The 11132-nt window shown below is 36.0% G+C and overlaps 2 protein-coding genes across 2 annotated transcripts; both read left to right on the top strand.

Moving 5' to 3' along the window:
• The first annotated feature begins 9019 nt into the window (after nt 1-9019).
• On the top strand, nt 9020-9692 carry LOC107061106 (uncharacterized). Its single transcript, XM_015309887.1, has 2 exons — nt 9020-9397; nt 9633-9692. Exons 1-2 carry the CDS (start codon nt 9020-9022, stop codon nt 9690-9692), a joined length of 438 nt encoding a protein of 145 aa, XP_015165373.1.
• A 121-nt stretch (nt 9693-9813) lies between these two features.
• LOC107061105 (uncharacterized) lies at nt 9814-10215 on the top strand. The gene has a single exon (XM_015309886.1). The coding sequence runs from the start codon at nt 9814-9816 to the stop codon at nt 10213-10215; it is 402 nt and encodes a 133-aa protein (XP_015165372.1).
• Nucleotides 10216-11132: the final 917 nt, after the last annotated feature.

Raw genomic sequence — 11132 nt, 5'->3', positions numbered from 1 at the left:
TTTTTGTAATGTTGAAATTCCGACCTCCGGAGGTCGGTATTTTTAGGTCGCTATTCACAGTTTTTTTAGTAGTGTTTGCTACAAAAAGGAAAGCAGGAGAATACAAGGAATTTAAATGTGAAGATGACTAAGAGAAAAGCTTATGCAGAGAGTTGTATTTCTGTAAAAAGAACCAAAAATACATAAACATACAATTAAAGAAATTGAAATAGATCATGGTCCTTGCATTGTTAGTTAGTTGCTTTAGGGTTGTATCGTCTTTTACTAAGTTTCCTGTATTTCTTTTATTCAGTTATTTAGGGGTAGTTACCATGGTTAGCACCATGACTTAAACGTTTTATTTCAAAATTTTACAATTTTTCGTGACAGCCTGAAAAATATCAAAAATTTTAACTCGTAAACGTTTGAAAAATAAGAATCAAGAAAAACACATCAAAACATTCCCGAATCACACCAGTCACCTTAGAATATCGATACAAATAAAATATCAAAAATTTACATTTTTTCGTGACTGCCCAAAAAATATCAAAAATTTTAATTCGTAAACGTCCGAAAAATATAATAATCATGAGAAGACAGAAAAACACGTCAAAAAATTCCTGAATCGCATCAGTCACCTTAGAATATCGAAACGAATAGAATATAAAAAAACATTACATTTTTTCGTGACTGCCCGAAAAATATCAAAAAAATCAATTTGTAAACGTCCGAAAAATATGAAAATCAATATAAAGACATAAAAACACCTCAAAAAATTCCCGAATCGCACCAATTCCTTAGAATTTCGATACGAAAAAAAATATCAAAATTTTACAATTTTTCGAGAATGCATGAAAAATATCAAAAACTTTAATTCGTAAACATTCGAAAAAAATAAAAATCAAGAAAAGGACATAAAAATACCTCAAAAAATTTCTGAATCGCACCAGTCACCTTAGAATATCGATACGATTAGAATATCAAAATTTTACATTTTTTCGTGACTCCCCAAAATACTTCAAAAATTTAAATTCGTAAACGTCCGAAAAATATAATAATCATGAGAAGACAGAAAAACACGTCAAAAAATTCCTGAATCGCATCAGTCACCTTAGAATATCGAAACGAATAGAATATAAAAAAACATTACATTTTTTCGTGACTGCCCGAAAAATATCAAAAAAATCAATTTGTAAACGTCCGAAAAATATGAAAATCAATATAAAGACATAAAAACACCTCAAAAAATTAACGAATCGCACAAGTCACCTTAGAATATCGATATGAATAAAATATCAATATTTTACATTTTTTCGTGACTGTCCGAAAAATATAATAAAATTTATTTCGTAATGTCCAAACAACAAAAAATTCACGAATCGCCAAGTCACCTTAGAATATCGATACAAATAAAATCAAAATTTTCCATTTTTTCCTAACTTCCCGAATAATATCAAAAAAATTAGATTCTTAAATGTCTGAAAAATATAAAAATCAACAAAGAGACATAAAAACACCTAAAGAAATTTCTGAATCGCACCTGTCATCTTAGAATATCGATACGAATAAAATATCAAAATTTTACATTTTTTCGTGACTCTTAGAAAAATATCAAAAAATTTAATTCGTAAACGTCTAAAAAAAATATAAAAATCAAGATAAAGACATAAAAACACCTCAAAAAATTCCCGAGTCGCACTAGTCACCTTAGAATATCGATACGAATAAAATATCAAAATTTAATTTTTGTCATGACTGGCTGAAAAATATCAAAATGTTTAATTCGTAAACGTCCGAAAAATATAAAAATTAAGAAAAAGACATAAAAACACATCTAAAAATTACCGAATCGTACCAGTCACCTTAGAATATCGATACGAATAAAATATCAAAATTTTGCACATTTCGTGACTGCCCGTAAAATATCAAAAGTTTTAATTCGTAAACGTTTGAAAATTGATACGTCCTAACTTACACTTCAAATAAGAAGTGTAAACGGTCGTTGTCAATTTACATAACTCAACTAAAGTTGAGGTCGATCCCACAAAGAATTTCTTTACAGATAAAGTTTCATTGTCACGTTTACTCAAATGTCATTATTATTTCCTAAGCAAACAACAACGAAAAGTAAATTGGGTTTTGTTGAAATGTTCTTACTACCAACACTTGCAGTCAAAATTCAGATTTACAGTTAACAAATGATCTCGTTGTAAAGTTGATTCAGTTAATCAAAAGGAACCAGGTTTGCGTTCACTATGACATTAGTTCTAGTGCTCTCCCGATATTTGAGTGTCAGGCAAATCAATGTTTATAGAACTTTTGCGAGTTAAATTTATCTAACTCTTCTCAGTCGAATCAGATAATATTCACTCCTATTCTCTCGAACTTAAAGTGTTATCAACATTGAACATTGCTTACATTGATATGGTGTTAAAGATCTCTTCTCTCAAACTCCAACTTTAACTCCACGTTATTAATTTAGTTCAGCTTTTTCCTAACTGGTATTCTTCTCTTGAACAAACACCGGATACAGGCTTGTCTAATGCATGCACTCAATAGACTAGAATGATATTGAGAGCTGTAAACTACAAGTTGTAAACATATACTGCCTTTACTCGTTTTACGGAATCGCGACTAAAGTGTTGTCACAGATCCCACACCCCCAGTCGTGGCATTTACCCACTCATGTTTTCACGTAAAGAATCAGTACTGGAGAATGAAAACATGTTAAGAAATACTTACAAAAATGATTGGTAAATCAACAACCACTTGATAATCTGATAACCAAAATCCAAACTTCAAACTGATATCAATAATCCGAATCCAAAATCTAAAACTTAGAGTAATACTATGTTCTTAGTCGTCAAACGTAAGATAATGAAAATCTCATCTTTTCAAAAAACGGACCTAATTAATTCAAAAAATGTTTTTAAAAGTAATCCTACTCGAAGTAGGACTGAACTGTCAGGCCCTTCCACGGCAACTTCCAAGACCCGTGAAGCCCTCCGTGGTCTTTCCTTTGAAACTCTCCAAAGTTAGATCTTCAATTCTTGACCCTGGAAATTCTTCACGGTCACCAAGACGGATCGGAATGAGGACCAAGGTCTGTGAGACCTTTCGTGGTCTTCACTTGGGCTAGGCTGGATTCCAACTCTCATCACTTTAGACACTGGATCCACTTTATGATCAACTCCACGGATCGTGATGACGACCACGGTTCGTGTAGGTGCCCGTGGTCTTAACTTTTGCCACGATCAATTTGTAACTTCTTTGCCCCTTCACTAGGTCATTACCACGGCCTACACCACGGTCCGTAGTGATGGCCACGACCCGTAAAATCGCCCATCGTCTTTACCTGCAATTTCACTGATTTTTCATCTTTGCCATCTTCTTTCACTTCCATTTGTTTCACATGTACAAACACTACAAAACACATTATATCCATATAAATACACTTGATTCTAGTATTACTTTTAAGTTTTCAAGCATCAAATGTGCCAAGATTTCGCGGCACATCAAAAATATAAAAATAAAGAATCAAGCATAAAACACATCAAAAAATTCTTGAATTGCACCAGTCACCTTAGAATATCGATAATAATAAGATATCAAAAAATTTCATTTTTTCGTGACGTCTCGAAAAATATCAAAATTTATAATTTGTAAACGTCTGAAAATATAATAATCAAGAAAGATACATAAAAACACCTTACCAATTCTTGAATCGCACCAGTCACCTTAGATTATCGATAGTGACTACCTGAAAAATATCAAAAAATTTAATTCGTAAACGTCTGAAAAATATATAAATCAAGAAAGAGAAGAAAAACACCTCAAAAAATTCATGAATCGTACCAGTCACCTTAGAATATTGATACGAATAGAATATCAATTTTTTTTATTTTTTCATGACTGCCCAAAAAATAGAAAAAATTTAAATTCATAAACATTCGAAAAATATAAAAATCAAGAAAATGACATAAAAACACCTCAAAAAATTCCCAAGTCGCACTAGTCACCTTAGAATATCGATACTAATAAAATATTTTTAAAAAAGCATTTTTTCGTGACTGCCCGAAAATTTTCAAAAATTTTAATTCGAAAATGTCCGAAAAATATAAAAATCAAGAAAAAGACATAAAAACATCTCAAAAGTTCTCGAATCGCACCAGTCACCTTAGAATATCAATAAAAATAAAATATCAAAATTTTACATTTTTTCGTAATTGCCCAAAAAATATCAAAAATTATTATTTTTAAACGTCTGAAAAAATATAAAAATCAAGAAAAAGATATAAAAACACCTCAAAAATTCCAGAATCGCATCACTCACCTTAGAATATCAACACGAATAAAATATCAAAATTTTACATTTTTTCGTGACTTCCTGAAAGCATGGGTCGATCCCAATTGGTATATAAGGGTGGCATCTCAGGAGCGAAAGCCTAGCATGGGCCGATCCTAATTTGTGTAATTATGAGGACAGCATCCCAGGGGTTAAAATGCCTAGCATGGGTCATCCTCTTCTACCACTGATCAGTTGGTCATTCGTATCACATGCTTTATAAAGATCATAACACACAAAAAGGTAAAGACAAGAATGTGACAAACATGATCCCACAAGAGTTAACAAAGGTGGTCTTCTTTTCTGATTTATGCACACATATATTGATACTTGGTTTCATTCGAACTCTTATTTTATATATGTTATTGCCTTACATATTCAGTACATTTTTTCGTATTGAAGTCCCTCGCGGGGGACACTGCATTTCATGTTGCAGGCATAGGTACTCCAGCTAGTAGACCTCCTCGATAGGAGCACACGACACTCAGCTACTTTTGGTGAGCTCCAGATTGATTCGGAGCTTTATTGAGTCATTGGTAGATTCATTTTGGTATTGTATCGTAGTTAAGGGTAAGGCGGAGTCTGTTCGAACCTACTTTAAGGTTTTCTATCTTTTAGAGGCTTTGTACACTTATGTATATGGTTCAGTTGCGTCTTAACAAGTTGTGGCCTCGACGGCCAAGTCTTGTATATAAGTTTTGGGTCTATTTATGTTGGTTCGTATCACTGCATCCTATGTGAACTTGTCACAAAATTGTCATAGTTATATGCATAGTAAGAATAGGTTACATGTTGGTTCTTTCGGGCCTTTAGGGCATTGGGTGAATGTCCATCTTAATAGAATTTTAGGCGTGACAAAAGTGGTATTAGAGCAGGTCATCCTAGGGAGTCTACAAAGCCGTGTATGTGTAGAGTCTTGCTTATGGATGTGTTGTGCACCACATTTATAAACAGGAGGCTACGGGACATATAGGAGTTGTCTCATTTCTTTCATTTCTTAGATCTTGCGATAGAACCGGTGTTGTAGGTGAATCATATCTAATTTCTAAATTGTTTTATTATAGCAAAGATGCCGGTTACGAGAAGGAGTAAAAGTACTAGTAAGCGAGTAGATGTGGCTGCCCAAGAAGGGACCAGCCAACCACCACCTAGTCAAGCTGTTCAAGGTGAGGCTCAAGATGAGTCTCTATCACAGACTTCCCTGACCCCTCCATCACTTGAAGATCTAAGGAGGGAAGCTGCACCTCAAGAACCCCCTATTAATGCTACCGAGCAAGATTTGAGGAATGCTGTCCAATTATTGACTCGTATAGTTGCTGGTCATGGCCAAAGGAAAGAAGGTCTAGTTGCAGGTACTAGTGGTGTAGATAGAGCAGCTGGCATGCGGATACGTGATTTCCTTAATTTGGACCCTCCGTCATTCACCGGGTCAGATCCTAACGAAGATCCACAAGACTTTATAGATCAGATCCAACGCACTTTCGATGTTATGCATGCAAGTGGTAAAGAAGCGCTCAAGATAGCAACATATAGAATAAAGGGTGTGGCTATATTGTGGTATGAAGCTTGGAAGCAATCTAGGGGAACAGATGCACCTTCAGCTACATGGAAAGAGTTCAAAAGGGCATTCCTGGACCATTACCTGCCATTGGAGATCCAAGAGGCCCATGCGGATCAGTTCTTAAATATCCACCAAGGAAGTATGACCGTGAGAGAGTACAGTCTCAAATTTAATTCCTTGTCCAGGTGTGCTCCTAATGTAGTAGCTATTATGGAGGATAGAGTTCATCGATATGTGGATAGATTATATTCATATCTGGTTAGAGATTGTACCATTGCTTCATTGAATAAAGATATGGACATAGCAAGGATGCAAGCTTTTGCGCAAAAGTTGGAGGATCAAAGGAAAAGAAGAAGGACCCAAGAGTCAGAAACGGGGCATTCTAAGAGGGACAGATCCATGGGGCAGTTTACACCATCCCAAGGTGAGTTTAGGCCTCGGTTCTTTAATAGACCGCCTAGGCCATAATCTTCCTACTCTACAGCTAGTGCACCACCTCAGTTTCAAGAGTCTAGGGGCAATCAGTTTGAGCAAAGAGGTGAAAACCAAGGTTCATGAACAGCGGGGTACCAAGAGCAAGGAAGTATGATCCAATAAAGACCTCTTCGACAGTCTTGTAAACAGTGTGGAAGAAATCATTTAGGTGCATGTCGGTTTGGGACAAATGTTTATTTTTGGTGTGGTACACCGGGTCATATGATGAGAAATTACCCTCATAGGGGTATGGGTGGTGTGGCACAACCTACTAGATCAGTTGTTACATCCTCATCATCATCACCTTATTTAGGTAGGGGACAGATGCCTACTGATCGTGGTAAAGGAGCTAGGGGAGCAGCTAATTCTAGTGGAGTTCAGAATCGCACATATGCTCTAGGGGATCGACAAAATTTGGAAGCCTCGCCGGATGTGGTTACAAGTATATTGTCCATCTTTTCACATAATGTATATGTATTAATTGATCCGGGGTCTACATTTTCATATGTTACTCCATTGACTGCTGGAAACTTCAAAAGAACACCAGAATTATTAGTGAAGTCATTTGGAGTATCTACACCAATTGGTGAGTCTATTATATCTTGAAGGGTTTATCGTAATTTCATTGTAACTGTTTGTGATCGTGATACATTGGTTGATCTTGTTGAGCTAGAAATGGTAGATTTTGATGTTATAATGGGTATGGATTGGTTAGCTTCTTGTTATGCTACGGTAGATTGCCGAACTAAGATAGTGCATTTCCAGTTTCCAAAAGAGGCAGTCCTAGAATGGAAAGGTAATATTGGGGCGCCAAGAGGTAAATTTACTTCTTATCTTAAGGCAAAGAAGATGATGTCCAAGGGATACATATGTCATCTGGTCAGAGTGAAAAATATAGATGCAGAGCCACCAACTCTTCAATCTTTTCCGGTGGTAAATGAATTTCCCGATGTATTTCCTGAAGATCTTCTGGGTTTGCCTCCAGAACAAGAAGTAGAGTTTGGTATTGATGTGATTCCAGATACTCAACCTATCTGCATTCCTCCGTATAGAATGGCCCCAGATGAATTACGGGAGTTGAAGGAGCAATTAAAAGACTTATTAGAAAAAGGATTCATAAGGCCTAGTATGTCCCCACTAAGGCACCAGTTTTGTTTGTACGTAAGAAAGATGGCTCGTTAAGAATGTGTATTGACTACCAGCAGTTGAATAAGGTAACAATTAAGAACAAATATCCCCTCCCTAGAATTGATGATTTGTTTGATCAGTTACAAGGTGCTAAGTATTTTTCAAAGATTGACTCGAGGTCGGGTTATCACCAAGTAAGGGTCAAAGACAAAGATATTCCCAAGACAGCTTTTCGGACACGGTATGGTCATTTTTAGTTTTTAGTATGTCATTCGGGCTAACAAATGCACCAGCAGCTTTTATGGATTTGATGAATACGGTGTTCAAGCCATTTCTAGATGTGTTCGTGATAGTATTCATAGATGACATTTTGGTGTATTCAAGATCGGAAGATGACCATGCTAATCACTTGCAGTAGGTTTTACAAATTCATCGTGATCGTAAGTTGTATGCGAAGTTCTCTAAATATGAGATTTTGTTGAAATATGTGGCATTCTTAGGTCATATTGTATCTGACGAAGGAATAAAGGTTGATACTCAAACAATAGAAGCCATGAAAAACTGGCCCAAGACCTACAACGCCTACGGATATCCGTAGTTTTCTTGGATTGGCAAGTTATTATAGAAGGTTTGTTGAAGGATTCTCTTCCATTGATGCACCCTTAACAAAGCTAACATACAAATAAACCAAGTTTCAATGTAGTGATTCATATGAAAGAAGCTTCCAAGAGCTGAAGAATAAATTAACTTCTACACTTGTATTGGTACTTCCAGAAGAAACAGAAGGGTATGTAGTGTATTGTGATGTTTCGGGAGTGGGCCTAGGATGTATTTTGATGCAGCATGGTAAAGTAATAGCTTATGGCTCAAGGCAACTGCGGCCACATGAGAAAAATTATCCAACTCATGATCTAGAACTAGCAGCAGTTGTATTTGCTTTGAAGATATGGCGCCACTACTTGTATGGAGTTCATGTTGACATATACACTGATCACAAGAGTTTGCAATATATCTTTAAGCAAAATGACTTAAATCTGAGGCAGCGAATATGGCTGGAACTATTAAAAGATTATGACATTGATATCTTGTATCATCCCGGGAAAGCAAATGTAGTAGCTGATGCGTTAAGTCGTAAAATAATGGCAAGCACTTATGGGCAATCTGTGGAAAGACAATGAATAACTAAGGATCTATGTCAACTAGCTAGCTTGAGGGTTCGCCTGCTTGAATCTCCAAAAGAAGGGGTTATTGTGCAAAATGCGGCAGAATCCTCATTAGTAGTGGAAGTAAAAGAGAAGCAGTACACTGATCCTATTCTATTACAACTTAAGGATAATGTACAATAGGGTATGACAAAGGCATTTGAGCTTACGCAAGAGGGAGAACTTCGATGTCAAAACAGATTGTGTGAACCTAATGTAGATCAATTAAGAAAGAGGATTATGATGGAAGCACATCATTCAAGATATTCTGTCCATCTAGGGTCAACTAAAATGTATCATGACTTGAAAGAAATGTATTGGTGGGGGGACATGAAGAAGAACATTGCGAAATTCGTGGCTCAATGTCCAAATTGTCAACAAGTAAAAGTGGAGCACCAAAAGCCTGGAGGTTATATGCAGTGTATAGAACTTCCAATTTGGAAGTGGGACATGATCAACATGGATTTTGTCACTTGTTTGCCTCGCTCATTTCGGATGTTTGATTCCATATGGGTAATAGTTGACATACTCACCATATCAGCACACTTCTTGCTGATGAAGACTACTTATACAGTTGAGGAGTATGCAAGGTTGTATATTAAAGAGATAGTTCGGCTACATGGAGTGCCAATCTCTATTATATCAGAGAGGGGAGCTCAATTCACTGCAAATTTTTGGAAGTTATTTCAGAAGAGTTTGGGAACACAAGTGAATTTAAGTACAACCTTTCACCCTCAAACAGACGGTCAGGCAGAGCATACAATTCAAACACTTGAGGATATGTTGCGAGCTTGTATATTAGACTTCAAAGGTAGTTGGGATGATCATTTGTCGTTGATCGAGTTTGCATACAACAATAGCTACCATTTAAGTATTAAAATGGCACCTTATGAAGCTTTATATGGTAGAAAATGTAAATCCCCAATTGGCTGGTTCGAAACAGGTGAAACTGCCTTATTTAGGCCAGACCTTGTTCATCAAGCTATGGAAAAAGTCAAAGTGATACAGCAGCGGCTAGAAACAGCTCAAAGTCAATATAAATTATATGTGGATGTTAGAAGGAGAGGACTAGAATTTTCTATAGGGGATTGGGTGTTCTTGAAAGTGTCACCAATGAAGGGGTAATGAGGTTTGGTAAAAAGGGAAAGTTGAGTCCACGCTATATAGGGCCATATAAGATTATCCGAATAATTGGCCAAGTGGCGTATGAATTAGAGCTACCTCAAGAGCTTTCAACCGTTCATCCGGTGTTTCATGTCTCAATGCTTTGGAAGTGTATAGGTGTCCCATCTCGTATTACTCATACTAAAGATGTACAAGTTACGAGAGATCTCACATATGAAGAAGTACCCATTGCTATTCTGGATCGACAAGTTAAGAGGTTAAGGAATAAAGAGGTAGCTTCTGTAAAAGTATTATGGAGGAACCAAAAAATAGAAGAAGTTACATGTGAAGCGAAAGAAGCAATGAAATTGAAGTATCCTCATCTCTTTCAGATTAAAGAGAAGGATGAAAATGGTAGTTGAGGTATTGACAAGTAAGTATAAGTCTATATGTATTATGTGATTAATAGTAATACTAACTTAGGCTTGAACTTGTTTGGGCTGGATAACCATGCTAACATTCGAGGACGAATGTTTTAAGGGGGGAAGGATGTAACAGCCCATATTACACATATGCTTGTTCTATTCTTGTGATACTTGACATTGCGTATAGGTGAGGGACCATGTTTCTTATATGATTAGTGTTGGTTTAAACTATCTCGGAAGATTATGTGATGCCTTACACGTTTCAGCATGTGTACTGCAAGTTATAACTCCAACAGAAGTATTTAAACTCGAGACGGTAAGGTGGTAATTGAGCTTAAAGTTGAAAGTTAAGCTCTAAGTTAAAGAAAATGAGATTAATATTTAGAAAATGGAATAAAATAAGTGAGTTGCTTGTTTGACTTAACTAAGCTAGTAAGTGACAAGTAGGTGCATCACATACTTTGACTAATTGACCAGTCCACAGGACTAAGTGGGTGCATCACCTAGTTTGACCTTTTGAGCTGCTTGATGTACATAAGCAGGTGCATCACCTACTTGACCAATTAGTGGCTAAAAGTGGACCAAAAAAGGGAGGTTCTAAAGCATATTCTTAAAGGTGAAGAAAGCTCAATATAAAATATATTGACTGCTATTCTCACTCATTTTTAATACACAATATTGAGAATTAACTCCAGCTCTCTCTCGTTTCTCTTAAGGATTAAAACAACATCTTTAACGTTCCTTCTAAGGTTCTCGAAAAACCCTCATATCTGCAAACCAAGATAAGAGAAACACTTATGGATTTAGTTTAATTCTCCCATGGAAAACTAGAAAACATGTTATTCATGCTCAATTATAAGTAGAAGGCAGAAGTTCCCACAAGCTACTGCTCACTTTCCTTAATTATTAAGATA

The sequence above is a fragment of the Solanum tuberosum genome, unplaced genomic scaffold (genome assembly GCF_000226075.1).
Source record: "Solanum tuberosum cultivar DM 1-3 516 R44 unplaced genomic scaffold, SolTub_3.0 scf00117, whole genome shotgun sequence".
Taxonomy (NCBI): domain Eukaryota; kingdom Viridiplantae; phylum Streptophyta; class Magnoliopsida; order Solanales; family Solanaceae; genus Solanum; species Solanum tuberosum.
The sequence above is the reverse complement of the archived record's forward strand: the minus strand, read 5'-3'. Positions and strand labels throughout refer to the sequence as shown.

Bases quoted from the DNA above. Each gene is read 5' to 3' on its own strand.
- LOC107061106 (XM_015309887.1), top strand. From the start codon at position 9,020: ATGAAGAAGAACATTGCGAAATTCGTGGCTCAATGTCCAAATTGTCAA. The intron at 9,398-9,632 runs GTGAATTTAAGT...GGTTCGAAACAG, and splicing joins AGAAGAGTTTGGGAACACAA to GTGAAACTGCCTTATTTAGG.
- LOC107061105 (XM_015309886.1), top strand. From the start codon at position 9,814: ATGAGGTTTGGTAAAAAGGGAAAGTTGAGTCCACGCTATATAGGGCCA.